Below are 23,128 nucleotides of genomic sequence, written 5' to 3' on the forward strand. Positions count from 1 at the left end.
GTTGTGGTTGTGGTTGAGGATATGGTTAGGGTTGAACTGGGATGGGGGACATGAAGTTAGGGTTAGGGTTTAACTGGGATGGGGACATGAAGTTAGGGTTAGGGTTGAACTGGGATGGGGACATGAAGTTAGGGTTAGGGTTGAACTGGGATGGGGGACATGAAGTTAGGGTTAGGGTTGAACTGGGATGGGGACATGAAGTTAGGGTTAGGGTTGAACTGGGATGTGGACATGAAGCTAGGGTTAGGGTTGAACTGGGATGTGGACATGAAGCTAGGGTTAGGGTTGAACTGGGATTGGGGACATGAAGTTAGGGTTAGGGTTGAACTGGGATGGGGACATGAAGTTAGGGTTAGGGTTGAACTGGGATGGGGACATGAAGTTAGGGTTAGGGTTGAGCTGGGATGTGGACATGAAGTTAGGGTTGAACTGGGATGTGGACATGAAGCTAGGGTTAGGGTTGAACTGGGATGTGGACATGAAGTTAGGGTTAGGGTTGAGCTGGGATGGGGGACATGAAGTTAGGGTTAGGGTTGAGCTGGGATGTGGACATGAAGTTAGGGTTACGGTTGAGCTGGGATGGGGGACATGAATTTAGGGTTACGGTTGAGCTGGGATGGGGGACATGAAGTTAGGGTTAGGGTTGAGCTGGGATGTGGACATGAAGTTAGGGTTGAACTGGGATGTGGACATGAAGCTAGGGGTAGGGTTGAACTGGGATGTGGACATGAAGCTAGGGTTGAACTGGGATGGGGACATGAAGTTAGAGTTAGGGTTGAACTGGGATGGGGACATGAAGTTAGTGTTAGAGTTGAACTGGGATGTGGACATGAAGTTAGGGTTAGGGTTGAACTGTGATGTGGACATGAAGTTAGGGTTAGGGTTGAACTGTGATGTGGACATGAAGTTAGGGTTAGGGTTGAACTGTGATGTGGACATGAAGTTGGGGTTAGGGTTGAACTGGGATGTGGACATGAAGTTAGGGTTAGGGTTGAACTGGGATGTGGACATGAAGTTAGGGTTAGGGTTGAACTGTGATGTGGACATGAAGTTAGGGTTAGAGTTGAACTGTGATGTGGACATGAAGTTAGGGTTAGAGTTGAACTGGGATGTGGACATGAAGTTAGGGTTAGGGTTGAACTGGGATGGGGGACATGAAGCTAGGGTTAGGGTTGAGCTGGGATGGGGACATGAAGCTAGGGTTAGGGTTGAACTGGGATGTGGACATGAAGCTAGGGTTAGGGTTGAACTGGGATGTGGACATGAAGTTAGGGTTAGGGTTGAGCTGGGATGGGGGACATGAAGTTAGGGTTAGGGTTGAGCTGGGATGTGGACATGAAGTTAGGGTTACGGTTGAACTGGGATGGGGGACATGAAGTTAGGGTTAGGGTTGAACTGGGATGTGGACATGAAGTTAGGGTTTGGGTTGAACTGGGATGTGGACATGAAGTTAGGGTTAGGGTTGAACTGGGATGTGGACATGAAGTTAGGGTTAGGGTTGAACTGGGATGTGGACATGAAGTTAGGGTTAGGGTTGAACTGGGATGGGGGACATGAAGTTAGGGTTAGGGTTGAACTGGGATGGGGGACATGAAGTTAGGGTTAGGGTTGAACTGGGATGGGGGACATGAAGTTAGGGTTACGGTTGAGCTGGGATGGGGGACATGAAGTTAGGGTTAGGGTTGAACTGGGATGGGGGACATGAAGTTAGGGTTAGGGTTGAACTGGGATGGGGGACATGAAGTTAGGGTTAGGGTTGAGCTGGGATGGGGGACATGAAGTTAGGGTTAGGGTTGAGCTGGGATGTGGACATGAAGTTAGGGTTGAGCTGGGATGGGGGACATGAAGTTAGGGTTAGGGTTGAGCTGGGATGTGGACATGAAGTTAGGGTTGAGCTGGGATGGGGGACATGAAGTTAGGGTTAGGGTTGAGCTGGGATGTGGACATGAAGTTAGGGTTGAACTGGGATGTGGACATGAAGCTAGGGGTAGGGTTGAACTGGGATGGGGACATGAAGTTAGGGTTAGGGTTGAGCTGGGATGTGGACATGAAGTTAGGGTTGAACTGGGATGGGGGACATGAAGTTAGGGTTAGGGTTGAACTGGGATGGGGACATGAAGTTAGGGTTAGGGTTGAACTGGGATGGGGACATGAAGTTAGGGTTAGGGTTGAGCTGGGATGTGGACATGAAGTTAGGGTTGAACTGGGATGTGGACATGAAGCTAGGGTTAGGGTTGAGCTGGGATGGGGGACATGAAGTTAGGGTTAGGGTTGAGCTGGGATGTGGACATGAAGTTAGGGTTACGGTTGAGCTGGGATGGGGGACATGAAGTTAGGGTTACGGTTGAGCTGGGATGGGGGACATGAAGTTAGGGTTAGGGTTGAGCTGGGATGTGGACATGAAGTTAGGGTTGAACTGGGATGTGGACATGAAGCTAGGGGTAGGGTTGAACTGGGATGTGGACATGAAGCTAGGGTTGAACTGGGATGGGGACATGAAGTTAGAGTTAGGGTTGAACTGGGATGGGGACATGAAGTTAGGGTTAGAGTTGAACTGGGATGTGGACATGAAGCTAGGGTTGAACTGGGATGGGGACATGAAGTTAGAGTTAGGGTTGAACTGGGATGGGGACATGAAGTTAGGGTTAGAGTTGAACTGGGATGTGGACATGAAGCTAGGGTTAGGGTTGAACTGGGATGTGGACATGAAGCTAGGGTTAGGGTTGAACTGGGATTGGGGACATGAAGTTAGGGTTAGGGTTGAACTGGGATGGGGACATGAAGTTAGGGTTAGGGTTGAACTGGGATGGGGACATGAAGTTAGGGTTAGAGTTGAACTGGGATGTGGACATGAAGTTAGGGTTAGGGTTGAACTGTGATGTGGACATGAAGTTAGGGTTAGGGTTGAACTGTGATGTGGACATGAAGTTAGGGTTAGGGTTGAACTGTGATGTGGACATGAAGTTAGGGTTAGGGTTGAACTGGGATGTGGACATGAAGTTAGGGTTAGGGTTGAACTGGGATGTGGACATGAAGTTAGGGTTAGGGTTGAACTGTGATGTGGACATGAAGTTAGGGTTAGAGTTGAACTGTGATGTGGACATGAAGTTAGGGTTAGAGTTGAACTGGGATGTGGACATGAAGTTAGAGTTAGGGTTGAACTGGGATGGGGGACATGAAGCTAGGGTTAGGGTTGAGCTGGGATGGGGACATGAAGCTAGGGTTAGGGTTGAACTGGGATGTGGACATGAAGCTAGGGTTAGGGTTGAACTGGGATGTGGACATGAAGTTAGGGTTAGGGTTGAGCTGGGATGGGATGGGGGACATGAAGTTAGGGTTAGGGTTGAGCTGGGATGTGGACATGAAGTTAGGGTTACGGTTGAGCTGGGATGGGGGACATGAAGTTAGGGTTACGGTTGAGCTGGGATGGGGGACATGAAGTTAGGGTTAGGGTTGAGCTGGGATGTGGACATGAAGTTAGGGTTGAACTGGGATGTGGACATGAAGCTAGGGGTAGGGTTGAACTGGGATGTGGACATGAAGCTAGGGTTGAACTGGGATGGGGACATGAAGTTAGAGTTAGGGTTGAACTGGGATGGGGACATGAAGTTAGGGTTAGAGTTGAACTGGGATGTGGACATGAAGTTAGGGTTAGGGTTGAACTGTGATGTGGACATGAAGTTAGGGTTAGGGTTGAACTGTGATGTGGACATGAAGTTAGGGTTAGGGTTGAACTGGGATGTGGACATGAAGTTAGGGTTAGGGTTGAACTGTGATGTGGACATGAAGTTAGGGTTAGAGTTTAACTGTGATGTGGACATGAAGTTAGGGTTAGAGTTGAACTGGGATGTGGACATGAAGTTAGGGTTAGGGTTGAACTGGGATGGGGGACATGAAGCTAGGGTTAGGGTTGAGCTGGGATGGGGACATGAAGCTAGGGTTAGAGTTGAACTGGGATGTGGACATGAAGCTAGGGTTAGAGTTGAACTGGGATGTGGACATGAAGCTAGGGTTAGAGTTGAACTGGGATGTGGACATGAAGCTAGGGTTAGAGTTGAACTGGGATGTGGACATGAAGCTAGAGTTAGGGTTGAACTGGGATGTGGACATGAAGCTAGGGTTAGGGTTGAACTGGGATGTGGACATGAAGCTAGAGTTAGAGTTGAACTGGGATGTGGACATGAAGCTAGGGTTAGAGTTGAACTGGGATGTGGACATGAAGCTAGAGTTAGAGTTGAACCGGGATGTGGACATGAAGCTAGGGTTAGAGTTGAACCGGGATGTGGACATGAAGCTAGGGTTAGAGTTGAACCGGGATGTGGACATGAAGCTAGGGTTAGGGTTGAACTGGGATGTGGACATGAAGCTAAGGTTAGGGTTGAACCGGGATGTGGACATGAAGTTAGGGTTATTGTTAGGGTTAAGGCTGCGGTAAGGTTAGGGCTAGGCAGTGGTGTAAAGTACTTAAGTAAAAAATACTTTAAAGTACTACTTAATTGTACTGAAGAAAAATATAAACACAACATGTAAAGTGTTGGTCCCATGTTTCATGATCTGAAATAAAAGATCACAGAAATGTTCCATATGCACAGTAAGCATATTTCTCTCAAATTTTGTGCACAAATTTGTTTTCATCCCTGTTAGTGAGCATTTCTCCTTTGCCGAGATAATCCATCCACCTGACAGGTGTGGCATATCAAGAAGCTGATTAAACAGCATGATCATCACACAGGTGCACCTTGTGCTGGGGACAATAATAGGTCATTCCAAAATGTGCAGTTTTGTCACACAACACAATGCCACAGACGTATCACGTTTTGTGGGAAAATGCCATTGCCATGCTGACTGCAGGAATGTGCACCAGAGCTTTTGTCAGATAATTGAATGTTAATTTCTCTACCATAAGCCGCCTCCTACGTCATTTTAGAGAATTTGGTAGATCGTCCAACCGGCCTCACAACCCCAGACTACGTGTATGGCATATTTGGGCTAGCGGTTTGCTGATGTCAACGTTGTGAACAGAGTGCCCCACGGTGGCGGTGGGGTTATGTTATGGGCAGGAATAAGCTACGAACAATGAACAGAATAGAATTTTATCTATGGTAATTTAAATGCACAGAGATACCATGACAAGATCCTGAGACCCATTGTTGTTGTCATTCATCCGCTGCCATCACCCCATGTTTCAGCATGATAATGCACGGCCCTATGTTGCAAGGATCTGTACACAATTCCTGGAAACTGAAAATGTCATGGCCTGTATACTCACCAGACATATCACCCATTGAGCATGTTTGGGATTCTCTGGATTGACGTGTATGACAGCATGTTCCAGTTCCTGCCAATATCCAGCAACTTCGTACAGCCATTGAAGAGGAGTGGGACAACATTCCACAGGCCACAATCAACAGCCTGATCAACTCTATGCGAAGGAGATGTGTCACGCTGAATGAGGCAAATGGTGGTCACACCAGATACTGACTGGTTTTCTGATCCACGCCCCTAACTTTTTTTAAGGTATCTGTGACCATCAGGTGCATATCTGGATTCCCAGTCATGTGAAATCCATAGACTAGGGCATTATGAACTTATTTCAATTGGCTGATTTCCTTATACTGTATGAACTGTAACTCAGTGACAACTTTGGAATTGTTGCATGTTGCATTTATATTTTTGTTCGGTACAGTTTTTGGGGGTATCTGTACTTTACTGTACTATTTATAGTTTTGACAACTTTTACTTTTACTTCACTACATTCCTAAAGAAAATAACTTTTTACTCCATACATTTTCGCTGACACCCAAAAGTACTCGTTACATTTTCCAATTCATTTTCCAATTCAGGCACTTATCAAGACATCATCCCTGGTCATCCCTATTGCCTCTGATCTGGTAGACTCACTAAACACAAATGCTTCGTTTGTAGTGTTGGAGTGTGCCCTTGGCTGTCCATACATTTAAAAAACAAGAAAATGGTGCCTTCTGGTTTGCTTAAACCAGTTAAATGTAACTAAATGTATTCGAAAAGTAATTATGTATCATAAGAGAGCCATAAAAAAACAACTAGTAATGCTGCATATTCAATGAAAGGTTAAAATCTCACCTTTCTGGTAAAAATAGTTCTCAGTTGCTGAGGTGTAGTCACTTTTGAGGACACAAACTCAAGTGCACAGTACAGATATGATAAAAAAAATAGGCAAATATGAAATATTTTATACAATGTATTAGTATTCAACAAAACTGTATGAATAAGGCTTGACATGACTTATCTGGTTTCTAAATATAGCATAATCAAATGATGAAATGACTAACTACAAGACTTCACTTTCCTTATAACTGTACAATACATATTTGTATGTTTAGGGTTAGAGAAAATGTGCATATTTTCTAAAGTGAGACATTTGTTGTGAACAGAGCTCTAGCTTGACTTCCTGAACTCGTTAGGATCTCATATTAATCTTGTCCATCTGTGACAAACAGAAAGTTTTTTTTATTTTTTTATCTAATAATTATTTGGATTAATCGCAATAAATCGATCTACCGTGATGACACCACTCTCTCCCGCTGCACTACGATGTAATGATTGCAGGCATGTGCTTTGTCAGTGGCTGTGATGTAGGGTTCAGCCAGGAGTTGATGCACAGTCAAAAGAGCGAATGAAATGGTTGGAGGGACATCCATCCCAGCTTCTAGTGGTTTCAGATTTCACATCCTATGTCACACAGGCTCAGAAAATATACTTGGTGTCCATGGGAGCCAAGGCTATTGCTCAATGCAACCTAGTTCAATTTACAGCGTCCAGAGATCGATTTATAAGCAAAAATGTCAGTCAGAAGAGGTACCAAGAGGATTTATAAGGAATTTGAATTATTTATACTTTTACTTTTGATACTTAAGTATATTTTAGCTATAACATTTACCTTTAATACATAAGTATATTTAAAACCAAATACTTTTAGACACTTCCACAAGTAGTATTTTACTGGGTGACTTTTACTTGAGTCATTTTCTATCAAGGTATCTTTACTTTTACTCAAGTATGACAATTGGGTACTTATTCCACCACTGGGGCTAGGGTAAGGTTTAGGGCTAGGGTAAGGTTTAGGGTTAGGGTAAGGTTTAGGGTTAGGGTAAGGTTTAGGGTTAGGGTAAGGTTTAGGGTTAGGGTAAGGTTTAGGGTTAGGGTAAGGTTTAGGGTTAGGGTAAGGTTTAGGGTTAGGGTAAGGTTTAGGGCTAGGGTAAGGTTTAGGGTTAGGGTAAGGTTTAGGGTTAGGGTAAGGTTTAGGGTTAGGGTAAGGTTTAGGGCTAGGGTAAGGTTTAGGGTTAGGGTAAGGTTTAGGGTTAGGGTAAGGTTTAGGGTTAGGGTAAGGTTTAGGGTTAGGGTAAGGTTTAGGGTTAGGGTAAGGTTTAGGGTTAGGGTAAGGTTTAGGGTTAGGGTAAGGTTTAGGGTTAGGGTAAGGTTTAGGGTTAGGGTAAGGTTTAGGGTTGTGTGTATGTGTGTCAGTAAGTAATTATACTAATTTAACTCCATAGTGGTGAGTACTGTGGTACTCACTGCATCTGCCTCAGCCTTCTCCCGAGATGCTCGCCCCCCTGCCACCACAGACTCCAGCACGGCCACCCAACGCTGCTTGTCTGGGAAACTGGGAGCCATGAAGTACAGAGTCTGTCCGGGCCAGCACGACGTGTGGGGGTGGGACTCCAGCTTCAGCACATACGGCACATCTACACACATCACAGCACAGTGAGGGAACGAGGGGAACAGTTCATTCCTAAGCACAGATCATGATACTACTAATGAGTTAATAAGTCGGACACAAGTTTGGTGTACCTGACTTTGCGGTGTTGGGCAGCTCAGACGCCCCGACAGCTCCGTGCACCATCACCTCTCCATCAGACAGACACAGCTCAAACTCATCCAGTGGCTTCACTGAGTCTGAACAACACAAACAGAGGGAAATCAACATTCACTAAGAAATACACAGAATGAAAGGCACCAACTGGCAGCAATCAAGAACACTGTAAGCTAAATGAAATAAAAATTAATTGTTACCAAAATAAATAGGAAATAGTTCAACCTATTTCATAATCATATGTACTGTAGGGACAGGAAAGGGAGTGAGACCTTCTCTGGGCTCTGTTTCATAGATGGTCACCTTGGTCCCATCCAGCACCACATACTTCCTCTCCCAGCCCTGGCCACGCTTCCCATTCCTACAGAACAAACATGTCTGTCACAGGGCCAGCAGCATAGACTATCACAGAGATAGTCAATGCCTAGAACAGATGAGGATAATACTGTAGCCTACAACTATACTTTAGAACTAAAGAAACATCTCAGATCAAATCAAATACAGTATGAGGGATTAGCAATCAGTCTAAATGCAATCAACTTGAAGGGTAAGCAGACAGGCAGTGTTGATCTATAGTATAGTCCTATTAGTCAAATTTGTTTCACAGTAGTAGTGGGTATGAAGTCCACACACCAGAATTAACAGACCCACCTGGGCTCCTTCATCCACCCCTCCAGGCGAACATGTCCGCTGGCCTCTTTGAGCTGCAGGCCAGGGGAGCTGCCTTTGTCCCGGCACAGCGCCTCAGCCATGTGCAGGGCACAGTCCCCAGGCAGGCCGCACGTGGCAGGAAGGCAGGGGGAGCATTTTGGATGGCACAAAGCATGACATTCTGAAGGAGAGAAGAAAACTGTTCAAACTAGGAATGCCAGAATCACAGTACTATATGAGCCACCCTTCTGAAAAAGCCTTGCTCAACAGAAATGTGCCTGATCATTGTGATGGGGAGTGGATGGTTGGAACGTAACATACCGACACAGGTGGCTGCCTGGCGACCAAAGTGCACGGTATCCAGGCACACAGTACACTTGGCAGCCCTCATGTTGAGTCCCACGGTGAAGCGGTGAGGGGTGTTGTGGTGAATGCTCTCCCTCTGCCTCCCCCTCTCCCTGTCCCTCTGACTGTCCTTCATGCGATGGCCATACTCTGAACACAGCCAGGAAAGACAGTGAGGAGGGACAGTATCTATAGCAACCACAATTAACGTTTTTTTTTTCAACAAACAAAAAAATCCAGTGCACTGTGCCATGTCAGTTGTGCAAGTGAGGCAACGAAAAGGAAGCATCACCAACATAATGTTAAAACGTTAAAGATAAGAGGATCTGAAATTAAAAGGTAAATCATATTGATCCCAACATTCACCAGTGATCAGTTCATAACTGGAACTTAACACATGCATCCAGGAATCTTCTCATTGAGGGAACAGGATGAATATGTTCCAACCAGTGGAGGCTGCTGAGAGGAGGACGGCTCATAAGAATGGCTGGAACGGCGTGAATGGAATGGCATTAAACACATAGAAACCAAGTGTTTGATATATTTGAAAACATTCCACTTATTCCCGCTCCAGCCATTACCACGAGCCCGTCCTCTCCAATTAAGGTGCCACCAACCTCCTGTGGTTTCTACATTGCGGTATAAGGTGAAAAGCTGAAAAGAAACCCCCCTCTGCAAGGTGTGCAGGTCTGGGTTGCAGTGGTTCAAGGTGCAGGGCAGATAGCTGCCTGAGAGTCAATGGATTGGAGTGTAGGCAAACAGAAGTAAAGGCAATTGCTTCAGATTTCCAAAGCTGTGCACTTAGAGGGAGGAAAGTTTAGCTCAAGAACAGAGAACTATGGAAATGTTTTCAGTCTCATTTCTCCAAGTAGAATACAGACACATACACTGTGTGTCACAAACACATAATGGCTTTTTTAACATGATATGTTGATTTTATGTTAGCTGGTAATGTCCAATCATCCAATATGCTGGTTTGAATTACATTTCTACAATGATTTACCTGACGCAAGCCAGGAATGAAAATGTCTTTATGATTTATGTACAGCACCAGTCAAAAGTTTGGACACACCTACTCCTTCAAGGGTTTTTCTTTATTTGTGCTATTTTCTAAATTGTAATGTTACAGTGTTAAAGAAATCTAAATACATTTTATATTTGAGATTCTTCAAAGTAGCCACCCTTTGCCTTGATGACAGCTTTGCACACTCTTGGCATTCTCTCAACCAGCTTCATAAGGTAGTCACCTGGAATGCATTTCAATTAACAGGTGTGCCTTGTTAATTTGTGGAATTTCTTTCCTTCTTAATGTCAATCAGTTGTGTTGTGACAAGGTAGGGGTGGTATACAGAAGATAGCCCTATTTTGTAAAAGACCAAGTCCATATTATGGCAAGCTCAAATAAGCAAAGAGAAATGGCAGTCCATCATTACTTTAAGACATGAAGTTCAGTCAATACGGAACTTTGAAAGTTTCTTCAAGTGCAGTCACAAAAAAAACATCAAGCGCTATGATGAAACTGGCTCTCATGAGGACCGCCACAGGAAAGGAAGACCCAGAGTTACCTTTCCTGGAGAGGATAAGTTCATTAGAGTTAACTGCACCTCAGATTGCAACCCAAATAAATGCTTCACAGAGTTCAAGTTACAGACTCAACATCAACTGTTCAGAGGAGACTGTGTGAATCAGGTCTTCATGGTCGAATTGCTGCAAAGAAACCACTACCGAAGGACACCAATAATAAGAAGAGACTTGCTTGGGCCGAGAAACCCGAGCAATGGACATTAGACTGGTGGAAATCTGTCCTTCGGTCTGATGAGTCCAAATTTGAGATTGTTGGTTCCAACTGCCGTCTTTGTGAGACGCAGAGTAGGTGAACGGATGATCTCTGCATGTGTGGTTCCCACCATAAAGCATGGAGGAGGAGGTGTGATGGTGTAGGGGTGCTTTGCTGGTGACACTGTCAGTGATTTATTTAGAATTCAAAGCACACTAAACCAGCATTGCTACCACAGCATTCTGCAGCGATACGCCATCCCATCTGGTTTGCGCTTAGTGGGACTATCATTTGTTTTTCAACAGGACAATGACACAAAATACATATCCAGGCTGTGTAAGGGCTATTTGACCAAGATGGAGAGTGATGGAGTGCTGCATCAGATGACCTGGCCTCCACAATCACCTGACCTCAACCCGATTGAGATGGGTTGGGATGAGGAAAAGCAGCCAACAAGTGCTCAGCATATGTGGGAACTCCTTCGAGACTGTTATAAAAGCATTCCTCATGAAGCTGGTTGAGAGAATGCCAAGTGTGTGCAAACCTATCATCAAGGCAAAGGGTGGGTACTTTGAAGAATCTAATTTGTTTAACACTTCTTAGGTTATTACATGATTCCATATGTGTTATTTCATAGTTTTGACGTATTCACTATTATTCTACAATGTAGAAAATAGTAAAAATAAAGAAAAACTCTTGAATGAGTAGGTGTGTCCAAACTTTTGACTGGTACTGTATGTAAAGACATGTAAAGTTACATTCTATGAAAATACTTTAGTTATTAATTGAAGTGAATACTACTAATTCCAGAGGTAGAATAATTTAGTAGAGAGGCATTACTGGAAAGTGGAAACTCCAATACAAGCGTTAGAAACCAGAACTTAGCATACCATACTCTATAGAAACATCTGCCACTTGATCCCAGTGCAGAGCTTTTCAAATCTGGCCCATCCGGAGTGTGGTAGAGAGGCAAAAAGGAAGGGGATAGCAAATTGCGGGCTCCATGAGTTAGGAGAACTTACTTTCAAAAGTGACTCTCCTTCTCTCTGTTGAGTGTGAGAGAAAAAGGACAAAGGTCTAAGGCATTAGGAGGAAGAGGAATTCTTGTAGGACAGTAGTAGCCATCAGGAAAGCTTGCCTGAGTGATTTTAGGTCCAAGTATCTTTATTATGTCAGGGGTGGTCTATTACTTTAATTATACTGCATTATATGGAAATATGGACACACTGCTGAAGGCCACACAGAGGGCTCATCTGATGCAGTGTGTTAGCTGGGCATAAACACTCCCATGTCCCCTTTTTCTCCTCCAGAAGGACTCACCCTCGGGGGTGGCAACCTCCTTCCTGCGGCCAGAGTTAGCGGTAGCCAGCAGGCTGCTCGGGCCCTGCTGGTGCTCAGGAGACTTCACCATGGCAGACATCATCATCTGCTGGCGCGTTGTGCCAGGGGTAGCAGGGGTACCACCATGGTCCACAGGCTTGTACTGGACTGCTGAATGTGTGTATATGTGTGAGAGTGAGAGACACACAGAGAGAGAGAGAGAAAGAAAGAGAAAGGAGAGAGAGAGAGAGAGAGAGAGAGAGAGAGAGAGAGAGAGAGATGGAGAGAGAGAGAGAGAGAGAGAAAGAGGTGAGAGCGAGAGAAAGGAGAGAGAGAGAGAGAGAGAGAGAGAGAGAGAGAAAGAGAAATAAAGGAGACAGAGAAAGGAGAGAGAGAGAGAAAAATAAATAAAGGAGAGAGAGAGAGAAAGGAGAGAGCGAGAGAAAGTGAGAGAGATGGAGAGAGTGGGCGAGAGAAAGTGAGAGAGAGAGAGTGAGAGAAACGGAGAGAGTGGGAGAGAGAGAGACGGAGAGAGAGAGAGAGAGAGAGAGAGAGAGAGAGAGAGAGAGAGAGAGAGAGAGAGAGAGAGAGAGAGAGAGAGAGAGAGAGAGAGAGAGAGAGAGAGAGAGAGGAATCAAAGGAAAGTCACAAGGGAGTGTTGTTTGGGCCTGGTGTGAGTTTGATGTTCTGCTTGAAGCGATAGCATGCGCTGGACTACAGCCGTGGTCATTAGTGGGATTATTTCCTGTTTATTTGAGATGACTGTGTCCTTACCTTCCTCTCGTAGGGAGCGCAGCTCCAGTCTCATATTCTGCAGTGCATCCTCCAGCTCAGAGCAGCGGGATCGCTCCTTGTCCAGGGCCATCTTCATGTCGCTGTACTGGAGGGGCACCGGCTGCACAGAGGGTACAGGGGACACCTGCTGGGGAACCTGGGACTGGCCCTGGGCCACCATGGCAGCCAGCAGGTCCTCTCTGCGCCGGCCAAATAGACCCTGGAACACACACACAGACATAATAACTGTCACATGCAAACATTTTGAGGAAAGATTGGGGGTAGAATGAAAAGGCCCATAGCAGACGCTAGTTAAAGGTGCTCTAGAGATGTATTCATGTCCTCTGTGTTTCTGTACCTGTGTTGTGAGCTGGCCACTCTCACCTTTTTCTTCTTGGAGCCCCCCTGGTCCACCCTGGCCTGGAGGAAGTCTATGAGTTTGGATTGCTGGGTGATGGTCCCCTCCAACTTCACTTTCTCATGGGAGAACACAGCCTGCAGGTGGAGCTAAGTGAACATTACTAAGGCAATGAATTTTTACTAACGTACCTCTCTGTGTGTGTGTGTGTGTGTGTGTGTGTGTGTGTGTGTGTGTGTGTGTGTGTGTGTGTGTGTGTGTGTGTGTGTGTGTGTGTGTGTGTGTGTGTGTGTGTGTGTGTGTGTGTGTGTGTGTGAGTAAGTGAGTGTGTGTGTGTGTGTGTGTGTGTGTGTGTGTGTGTGTGTGTGTGTGTGTGTGTGTGTGTGTGTGTGTGTGTGCGTGTGTGTGTGTGTGTGTGTGAGTGTGTGAGTAAGTGAGTAAGTGTGTGTGTGTGTGAGTAAGTGAGTGTGTGAGTAAATGAGTGTGTGAGTAAATGAGTGTGTGTGTGTGTGTGTGTGTGTGTGTGTGTGTGTGTGTGAGTAAGTGAGTGTGTGTGTGAGTAAGTGAGTGTGTGTGTGTGTGTGTGTGTGTGTGTGTGTGTGTGTGTGTGTGTGTGTGTGTGTGTGTGTGTGTGTGTGTGTGTGTGTGTGTGTGTGTGAGTAAGTGAGTAAGTGAGTGTGTGTGTGAGTAAGTGAGTGTGTGTGTGAGTAAGTGAGTGTGTGTGTGAGTAAGTGAGTGTGTGTGTGTGTGTGTGTGTGTGTGTGTGTGTGTGTGTGTGTGTGTGTGTGTGTGTGTGTGTGTGTGTGTGTGTGTGTGTGTGTGTGTGTGTGTGTGTGTGTGAGTGTGTGTGTGTGAGTAAATGAGTGTGTGAGTAAATGAGTGTGTGTGTGTGTGTGTGTGTGTGTGTGTGTGTGTGTGTGTGTGTGTGTGTGTGTGTGTGTGTGTGTGTGTGTGTGAGTGTGTGAGTAAGTGAGTGTGTGTGTGTGAGTAAATGAGTGTGTGAGTAAATGAGTGTGTGTGTGTGTGTGTGTGTGTGTGTGTGTGTGTGTGTGTGTGTGTGTGTGTGTGTGTGTGTGTGTCTGTGTGTGTCTGTGTGTGTGTGTGTGTGTGTGTGTGTGTGTGTGTGTGTGTGTGTGTGTGTGTGTGTGTGTGTGTGTGTGTGTGTGTGAGTAAGTGAGTGTGTGAGTAAGTGAGTGTGTATGTGAGTGAGTGTGTGTGAGGGAGTGTAGCTGTACCTGAATATTCTCCAGCTGGTACTCCAGGTCAGTCCTCTCAGTCTTCAGCAGGTCAGTCTGGTCCAGAGCCTCCTGCAGCCCCTGGGTCAGCCGGAAGATGTGGCTCTTCTGAACATCCATCTGCTGCTGCAGGTTACCTTGCTGTGGAGGGACACCAGCAGTATAAACATGATGTGATGTTTCACTTCTCACAAGATGCACAAACATATTGGGTTATAATAGAGGCATTTTTAACATGACATGATATTAATGATTCAATTGCAACACATGCAGAATGAGAGGAAAGCATAACCCACGTCATCCAGCAGCCTCTGTTTCAGCTCCCTCTCACTCTCCAGTTTCTGCTGCAGACTCCTGGCATTCATCTCCAGCATGGCATGCTTCTTCTCCAGTTCATTCAGCTAGAGGGCCAGAGGCAAGAAAATATGTACAGGTCTGCTTTAGCCAAACAGACAGAGAGACAGAGAGACAGACAGAGAGAGACCGAGAGAAAGACAGATGGATACACAGACAGAGAGGGAGATGAACAGGCAGACAAGTAAGGCTCACTGTGTCAGAGAGGCTCTCTGCTTTGAGTCTCTGGTCCTTGAGGGCCTCCTGCAGGGCCAGAATCTCAGCCTTGTGCTCCTTCACTGCCTGTTCAATAGACTGACGAGCCTCCGAGTTGCGCTGGTCCGCACGCAGCCTGAACAGGAGTAAGAGAGGGGGCCATATAAGTGTGTGTGTGTTTGTGTGTTGGTGTGTGTTTGTGTTTGTGTTACCTGTTCTGCTTCTCGTTGTCCAGCAGTCTCTGGATCTCCCTTGTCCTCCTCTCGGCCTGGTTCTTCTCATCCTCTAGGGCTCCCCTCCAGGCTTCCCACTGCCTCTCCTTCTCCAGCAGCTCATCATTCAGGGTCTCCAGCTCCAGGACCTGCTCCTCCAGCATGGTGCACGTGGTCTTCAGCGTCTCAATGTTCTAACACAGGACATGGGGGGGGAGGTTACATGAGAATAGGAGAATAGAAGGCACTGCTCTGTTCTGTTCCTACAGACAACATGAACAACACAGAGCGATTGCAGGGGGAAAACTTACACTAATACAACCATTTAAGGAACTTTTCATGGTGTTTTGTGGTCTTAATGAAGCAGCCCTCTGAGTAATAGACATACTATCCCAAACCAACATCAGTATTGTCATTATCTGATAATCAATGGGTTGTGCGCCACAGTTGAAAGTGCTTTTGAGAGTTGTATAGATTCATGAAGGCAATACATTTCGCCTATGTACTGTACATAGGGCTGACACTGAGCTAGGTTTTTATGCTTCCTATTTCTCTGCTTGAGACAAACACTGGGGTACAAATATAGCTGCAGCAGCACCATGGTCCTCTGAAGTCCACGCATCCAGGGCTGACACTACCTGGGAACGATGTGGATGACACATCCCTCCCACTCACGGTCGGATCCCTCATCTATGACTTCCATCCCTGGTTACACAACCACTAGCTAGGACAGAGAGACTGAGAGATGAAGCTACTGAACGCCTACACACCCCCTCCCACAGGGGCAGAGCACAGCGTCACACAGCCTCCTCTCCTCTCTCTGCTCACTGAGCTAGCGCTACATAACAAAAGAACAGTCCAGTGTCTTCTGCCTGATTTATACTCCACTTCATCACAGTAGCTGCTGAAGTGTGTGTGTATGTTTTTGTGTGTGTCACCTGTAATTGATTGTTGAGGACTGAGGAGAGTTATGTGTTTTGGGGCATATGTGATTAAATGTATGTGAAAGGAGAGAGGGAGAGAGAAAGAGAGAGAGAGAGAGAGAGAGAGGGAGGGACAATAATAATATATAGACATAACATGTCATTTGAAATGTCTATATTCTTTTGGAACTTTTGTGTAATGTTTACTGTTCATTTTTTATTGTTTATTTCACTTCTGTTCATTATCTATTTCACTTTCTTTGGCAATGTAAACATGTGTTTCCCATGCCAATAAAGCCCCTTAAATTGAATTGAATTGAGAGGAAATGAGAACATGAGAAACTAGACTCTCCATGAACACATTCTAGTAACATTAGAGTGTGTACACTGAACAGGATGGATGTGAGTGTGAGTCACACCTGTTTCTGGTTGTTGAGGTGCATCTCACGGTCAGCCACCTCGCGGCGGAGGCGGTCCACGTCCTGGCCCAGCTGCAGGCGCTCCTCTGTCTCATCTGTGGCCTCGTCCAGCTGCTTGGACAGGTAGAAATTCTGTCTGTTCAGCTCAGCGTTCTCCTGGGTCAACTGGGTCAGCTGCTCCTCCAGGTCTGTGATCACCTGAGGGAGGGATGGAGAAGAATTACACTAGGTTCATTACCAGCATCTCAACACAACAGTATATGATTTCAATGTATACTACGATGTAGTGATGTAGTGGTGGACCTGTTCATCATGTAGTGAAATAGAATGATCAATCAATGGGAAAGGGGGAGGAGGGCATAAGACTCATCATTTAAATGACCATTGACGGACAAGAGTGAGAAGTCCTAACCAGAGCATATGGATTCAATTGGAACCCACACAGCGTATCGTTGGATTACCGAACACTTGAGACGATCACCATGAGTTTCCTTCAGTGAATTCTACATACATTACAGCCCGCTAAGGCAACCATTTTGCAATTAGAGATAAATATCCATGGAAACATCATTATCTTAGACAGCCTTCACGTCACTCTCCAGGCTGAGCAGGGAACTGCATAATCTATTCATCTGCACCATTATGTCCTCTTAATCAGCCAGCATACTAGTGCATACCCTATGCAAATGAAGGTTAGAGGTTTCTGAAGCTGAGTTAGATGTTATTCCTCTTTCTGGGGAGCCTGGCTGCTCTGTACCATGCAGGACTACAGGGCAGTGGAGTGAGGGGGCAAGCCCTAGGGGCTGAGGACTGGAATTCTGAAATGACAAAATACTCAGAAGAGATGGGAGGTCAACAATGGGACTGATAAGCCGTGATCTGTTCATCAGCAATGTACTCTCTCCATCCTACTGGGTGCTCATGATAACACACACACACTCCAGGACAAGCCATGTTTGAAGCTCTGTAGCTTCCTTAAAGGATACACAGAAACACAGGACAGTCTAGTAGCAGTACCCGGGGTAGATTAACACTGATGCCAACGTCCAGATGTTTGTGATTTATTACAGTGGGTTTGGTTAGAATTCACTACCCTCTAAAGATGTGTAAACAAAACCTAGCCAATTCCCGACAACAGCCACAGGACCCAAACCTTCACCTCCAGGCATGTTACATAACACTTGTCATCAGTACATAACAGTATCTTTTATTGATATACTACTACCTCATGTCAATGCAACCTTGCCCATGTTTCATTTCTGCTGTGTTTGAATGGTGCAGGGCTGCAAGAAGTACTGTGTTATCAATGATCTAAACAGAACAAATAGGTGCCATACACAAAAATAGACATGGGGGGCCAGGCATAACAACCTTAATTTGTTTCCGAACTTGGGAATGATTGCCTGGATATCGGCCAGCCGAATCTAGGGAGAATACTCTTTCTCAACAGCTTGCGAGTGGGAGGATCACAAAAGTAGGGCAAGGGGATAAAGAGAGACCATTATGTATTAACCACAATGAGACCCAGCAGTGATTCAAACAATGTGACTTTGAAGGTTTTTAAATCCCCCACCACAACACAATAACCTCATCTTCCCAGGGTTAGTTTTCACGCGCTCGCTGACAAAGAGATATGAAAAGATATGGGTATATATTATTCATCACATCAACCTAAATACAAGACTTAGTTCTATTCTTGGCAAAAAAGATATGGAGGAACCGCATAAAACAAATTGATATTTTTCTAAATAGTAGAAATAGCAGTGTGGATTGAAAACAGATGGATAACCTAATTGATGGTCTACTTTTTTCCTGGAAAAACAAAGGCCTCATTGAGCGTGATGGCTGGAAACACGGTCAATGGAAATCTATAATAGCTGATCTTATCTGATTCAACTCAATTAATGCCTTCGAATTCTGAAAGGAGGGAGAGAGAATAGAAAGAGAGAGAAAGAGACAGGGTAAAGAGAGGTAGCAGAGAGAAAGATAAAGACAACGCTAGAGAGAGAGAAAATAGGTGATACAAAGGGGTGGCATACCGCACAGCTGTCTCTGAGGGCATCATACTTGCGCTGGATCTCATCTCGGTGGGCCTACCAGACAGAGAGAGAGACAGGTTTGGTGGCTGTACTACCGTACTTCATAACATCACAGTAATAACAGGAGTAATAACAGCAGACTGGTATGTGTGTCCCTCCTGCACTCACTCTGAGAACACAGATCTCCTCCTCAGCCTCAGCGGTGGTGTCCTCCAGCTCTGACTTGGCCTGCTGCAGCTGACTCTCCAGGGAGTGGCGTGCCGCCTGCAGCCCACTGATCTGAGACACCCTCTCTTGCAGCGACAGAGTCAGCTCTGTCACCTGACGTTTGATCTCCAGCTTCTGCTCCTCGTGCTCCAAGCCCATCTAACGACACGAGGGACACAAAGAGAGAAGGGGGAGACAGAAAGGAGTCAGGAAGAGGAAGGAGAGATCCAGATAGGTCAGTGAGTCAGAAAGATGCTGATCTGGCAAATCAACAACCCACAGTGGAGCTTGACCTTTCACCTTACATGACCCCTCTATCTGGCATCCCTCTCTGCCCAACCCGCCGACTGCTTTCCTGGCTCCTTGCCCTCTTTTCCTTCTCCTCTTTTCACCTTCCTCCCCTCTCCTCCTTCCTGTGACCCCAACCTTCCTCCCCTCTCCTCCTTCCTGTGACCCCAACCTTCCTCCCCTCTCCTCCATCCTGTGACCCCAACCTTCCTCCCCTCTCCTCCTTCCTGTGACCCCAACCTTCCTCCCCTCTCCTCCTTCCTGTGACCCCAACCTTCCTCCCCTCCCCTCTCCTCCTTCCTGTGACCCCAACCTTCCTCCCCTCTCCTTCCTGTGACCCCAACCTTCCTCCCCTCTCCTCCTTCCTGTGACCCCAACCTTCCTCCCCTCCCCTCTCCTCCTTCCTGTGACCCCAACCTTCCTCCCCTCTCCTCCTTCCTGTGACCCCAACCTTCCTCCCCTCCCCTCTCCTCCTTCCTGTGACCCCAACCATCCTGCCTCTCCTCCTTCCTGTGACCCCAACCTTCCTGCCCTCTGCTCCTTCCTGTGACCCCAACCTTCCTGCCCTCTCCTCCTTCCTGTGACCCCAACCATCCTGCCCTCTCCTCCGTCCTGTGACCCCAATCTTCCTCCCCTCTCCTCCTTCCTGTGACCCCAACCTTCCTCCCCTCCCCTCTCCTCCTTCCTGTGACCCCAACCTTCCTGCCTCTCCTCCTTCCTGCGACCCCAACCTTCCTGCCCTCTCCTCCTTCCTGTGACCCCAACCTTCCTCCCCTCTCCTCCTTCCTGTGACCCCAACCATCCTGCCTCTCCTCCTTCCTGTGACCCCAACCTTCCTGCCCTCTCCTCCTTCCTGTGACCCCAACCTTCCTGCCCTCTCCTCCTTCCTGTGACCCCAACCTTCCTCCCCTCTCCTCCTTCCTGTGACCCCAACCATCCTGCCCTCTGCTCCTTCCTGTGACCCCAACCTTCCTCCCCTCTCCTCCTTCCTGTGACCCCAACCATCCTGCCCTCTCCTTCCTGCGACCCCAACCATCCTGCCCTCTCCTCCATCCTGTGACCCCAACCTTCCTCCCCTCTCCTCCTTCCTGCGACCCCAACCTTCCTGCCTCTCCTCCTTCCTGCGACCCCAACCATCCTGCCTCTCCTCCTTCCTGCGACCCCAACCTTCCTGCCTCTCCTCCTTCCTGCGACCCCAACCATCCTGCCTCTCCTCCTTCCTGCGACCCCAACCTTCCTGCCTCTCCTCCTTCCTGCGACCCCAACCATCCTGCCTCTCCTCCTTCCTGTGACCCCAACCTTCCTGCCCTCTCCTTCCTGCGACCCCAACCTTCCTCCCCTCTCCTCCTTCCTGTGACCCCAACCTTCCTGCCCTCTCCTCCTTCCTGTGACCCCAACCATCCTGCCTCTCCTCCTTCCTGTGACCCCAACCTTCCTGCCCTCTCCTCCTTCCTGTGACCCCAACCTTCCTGCCCTCTCCTCCTTCCTGTGACCCCAACCTTCCTCCCCTCTCCTCCTTCCTGTGACCCCAACCTTCCTCCCCTCTCCTCCTTCCTGTGACCCCAACCTTCCTCCCCTCTCCTCCTTCCTGTGACCCCAACCTTCCTCCCCTCTCCTCCTTCCTGTGACCCCAACCTTCCTGCCCTCTCCTCCTTCCTGTGACCCCAACCTTCCTGCCCTCGCCTCCTTCATGTGACCCCAACCTTCCTGCCCTCGCCTCCCCTGTCTGCCCTCGTCCTCTCCCCATCTCCTCTTTCCTCTCCTCTCCCCTCACCTCTCTCAGCCTCGTCTCCAGCTCCAGCACTCGGCTCTTGTTGCTCTGCTCCTGCTGGCTTATCTTCTCCAGATGCTCCTCCAGCTTGGCATTCTGGGCCTCCAGTTTCCCAGCCTGGGACTCCAGGTAGAACTTCTGCTGCCTCAGCTCCGAGATCATCTCCTCCTGGGCTTTCCTGTCCGGCCCAGACAGATAAATAGACACGCAACACAGTCAGTAGACAATCTTCCTAACTAACTAATGAATTATGTAACTAACTGAGATAGTCCACAACACTCACATGTTCTTCTGGGTGTAGATGCTGCTGTTGGCTGCCAGTTTGTTGGCCTCAGACAGCTCGGCAATCCTCTGCTCCAGGCTGGCCATCTTAGAGTCCATGGCATTGATGGTCTGGGATGGACAGAAGAAACACGTTTCAAAGCACATTTACATGCAGCCTCAACATGTCTGACAGTTCACATTTACATGCAGCCTCAACATGTCTGACAGTTCACATTTACATGCAGCCTCAACATGTCTGACAGTTCACATTTACATGCAGCCTCAACATGTCTGACAGTTCACATTTACATGCAGCCTCAACATGTCTGACAGTTCACATTTACATGCAGCCTCAACATGTCTGACAGTTCACATTTACATGCAGCCTCAACATGTCTGACAGTTCACATTTACATGCAGCCTCAACATGTCTGACAGTTCACATTTACATGCAGCCTCAACATGTCTGACAGTTCACATTTACATGCAGCCTCAACATGTCTGAAAGTTCACATTTACATGCAGCCTCAACATGTCTGACAGTTCACATTTACATGCAGCCTCAACATGTCTGACAGTTCACATTTACATGCAGCCTCAACATGTCTGACAGTTTGCATCGCATTTATAAAGTATCAAATGCTCACTACTATTGTCAGAACAACACAGCACATGTACAGTATATCACAGTTGCCTGGCAAAAGGTTATTGGAAGTTTGTAAACCAGGTCCATGTGATTATTGTAAAAATCGGCCTGGCCACATCCTAACTAGCTTGAGCAGCTCTTACCGCCTTCTGCTCGCTGATGATGCAGCACTTCTCCTGGACCTCCTCCTCATACTTGCTCTGACTGGATTCCAGCATCTCCTTATCTGCCATGTCTGCCTTCATCTGGTTCTCCAGAACCTTGTCAATATAAGAGAGATACAACACAGGATCAACCATGCTAGAGCTCAGGATCAAGGCCCAGAACCGGGATCCAAGGAACCTGCCCAGGAAATCTGGGTTCCAGTTATAGCCGACAACCTTCCCTAACTATGTAAATACACCAGTAGCCCATAACATTATACGGCGCAGAATGTTTGTGATGAACAGTAGAGGTCCCTTGAGGCTCTACCTTGATTTTCTCGTCATAGAGCTTCTCCTTCTGCTCCATGTGTGTCTCCACTCGTTGGCCTGTGGACTGGCTCTCACGAAGACTCTCCTCCAGGTGCTATACAAACAAACACACACACACACATGTTACAGTACAGTACATTGTTTATTGACCCTTTTCAATTCAGGACCCAACACCACAAAAGTATTCAGTACAGCAAGGATAAAATGCTACAAATAATTGTTCTCAGGAAAAGAAAACAAACACTTTTGGGTCTGAGACAGAGAGAGAGAGCGCTATAAATAATCTCCAAAGAGGGAAGGCCGAATCCTAATGTGAGATTCACGCTCATAACGTGGAGATACGCTAACACTACACATGCGCTTGCAGATCTCAATTAGGATTTGGCACAGACTGAATAACAAGTGTGTGTGAGTATGTGTGTGTAACTAAGTGAGAGAGTGTGTGTGTGTGTGTGTAACTAAGAGAGAGAGTGTGTGTGTATGTGTGTGTAACTAAGAGAAAGAGTGTGTGTGTGTGTGTATGTGTGTGTAACTAAGAGAGAGAGTGTGTGTATATGTGTGTGTAACTAAGAGAGCGAGTGTGTGTGCTTGTATGAGCAGTGAGAACACATATTCCCGGAGGGCTTGTGTTGGGCTTGTGCAATCCTCCAACGAAGGGCAAAGTTGTGAGGACCGGAGGGGGGCTGAGGTGCCCTCTTTCCCCTCCCCTTACCATGATTTTATCAGCCATCTGCTGGATCTGCTGGGCCTTGCTCTGCATGTCCTCCTTCAGCTTACACTCCCTGCGCTCCACTATCTCCAGCCTCTTTACCTGGTTCTCCAGGGTCTTCCTGCCATCCTACACACACACACACACACACACACACACACACACACACACACACACACACACACACACACACACACACACACACACACACACACACACACACACACACACACACACACACCGCTCAGGCTAGAGAACATCTGCTGCCAACAGTAACAGGGAGTTTATCCAGCTCTCTCTCAATGAGTCCTTTCTT

The 23,128-nt window shown here is 47.0% G+C and overlaps 1 protein-coding gene across 1 annotated transcript in view; it reads right to left on the minus strand.

Moving 5' to 3' along the window:
* Positions 1 to 23,128, minus strand: part of LOC120063159 (citron rho-interacting kinase) — a 52,284-nt gene that overhangs the window by 22,124 nt on the left and 7,032 nt on the right. The window contains exons 7-27 of the mRNA XM_039013355.1: positions 22,816 to 22,941; positions 22,102 to 22,197; positions 21,774 to 21,890; positions 21,004 to 21,113; positions 20,724 to 20,898; positions 18,623 to 18,820; positions 18,455 to 18,508; positions 16,416 to 16,613; positions 15,074 to 15,267; positions 14,862 to 14,997; positions 14,609 to 14,713; positions 14,313 to 14,453; positions 13,104 to 13,214; positions 12,898 to 12,939; positions 12,720 to 12,840; positions 11,946 to 12,116; positions 8,825 to 8,998; positions 8,504 to 8,684; positions 8,125 to 8,213; positions 7,831 to 7,935; positions 7,555 to 7,724 (exon numbers count right to left, since the gene is read on the minus strand). Of these exons, the coding sequence (XP_038869283.1) occupies positions 7,555 to 7,724; positions 7,831 to 7,935; positions 8,125 to 8,213; positions 8,504 to 8,684; positions 8,825 to 8,998; positions 11,946 to 12,116; positions 12,720 to 12,840; positions 12,898 to 12,939; positions 13,104 to 13,214; positions 14,313 to 14,453; positions 14,609 to 14,713; positions 14,862 to 14,997; positions 15,074 to 15,267; positions 16,416 to 16,613; positions 18,455 to 18,508; positions 18,623 to 18,820; positions 20,724 to 20,898; positions 21,004 to 21,113; positions 21,774 to 21,890; positions 22,102 to 22,197; positions 22,816 to 22,941 (2,814 nt within the window). The remainder of the gene's footprint in view (positions 1 to 7,554; positions 7,725 to 7,830; positions 7,936 to 8,124; positions 8,214 to 8,503; positions 8,685 to 8,824; positions 8,999 to 11,945; positions 12,117 to 12,719; positions 12,841 to 12,897; positions 12,940 to 13,103; positions 13,215 to 14,312; positions 14,454 to 14,608; positions 14,714 to 14,861; positions 14,998 to 15,073; positions 15,268 to 16,415; positions 16,614 to 18,454; positions 18,509 to 18,622; positions 18,821 to 20,723; positions 20,899 to 21,003; positions 21,114 to 21,773; positions 21,891 to 22,101; positions 22,198 to 22,815; positions 22,942 to 23,128) is intronic.

The sequence above is a fragment of the Salvelinus namaycush genome, chromosome 18 (assembly GCF_016432855.1).
Source record: "Salvelinus namaycush isolate Seneca chromosome 18, SaNama_1.0, whole genome shotgun sequence".
NCBI lineage: Eukaryota > Metazoa > Chordata > Actinopteri > Salmoniformes > Salmonidae > Salvelinus > Salvelinus namaycush.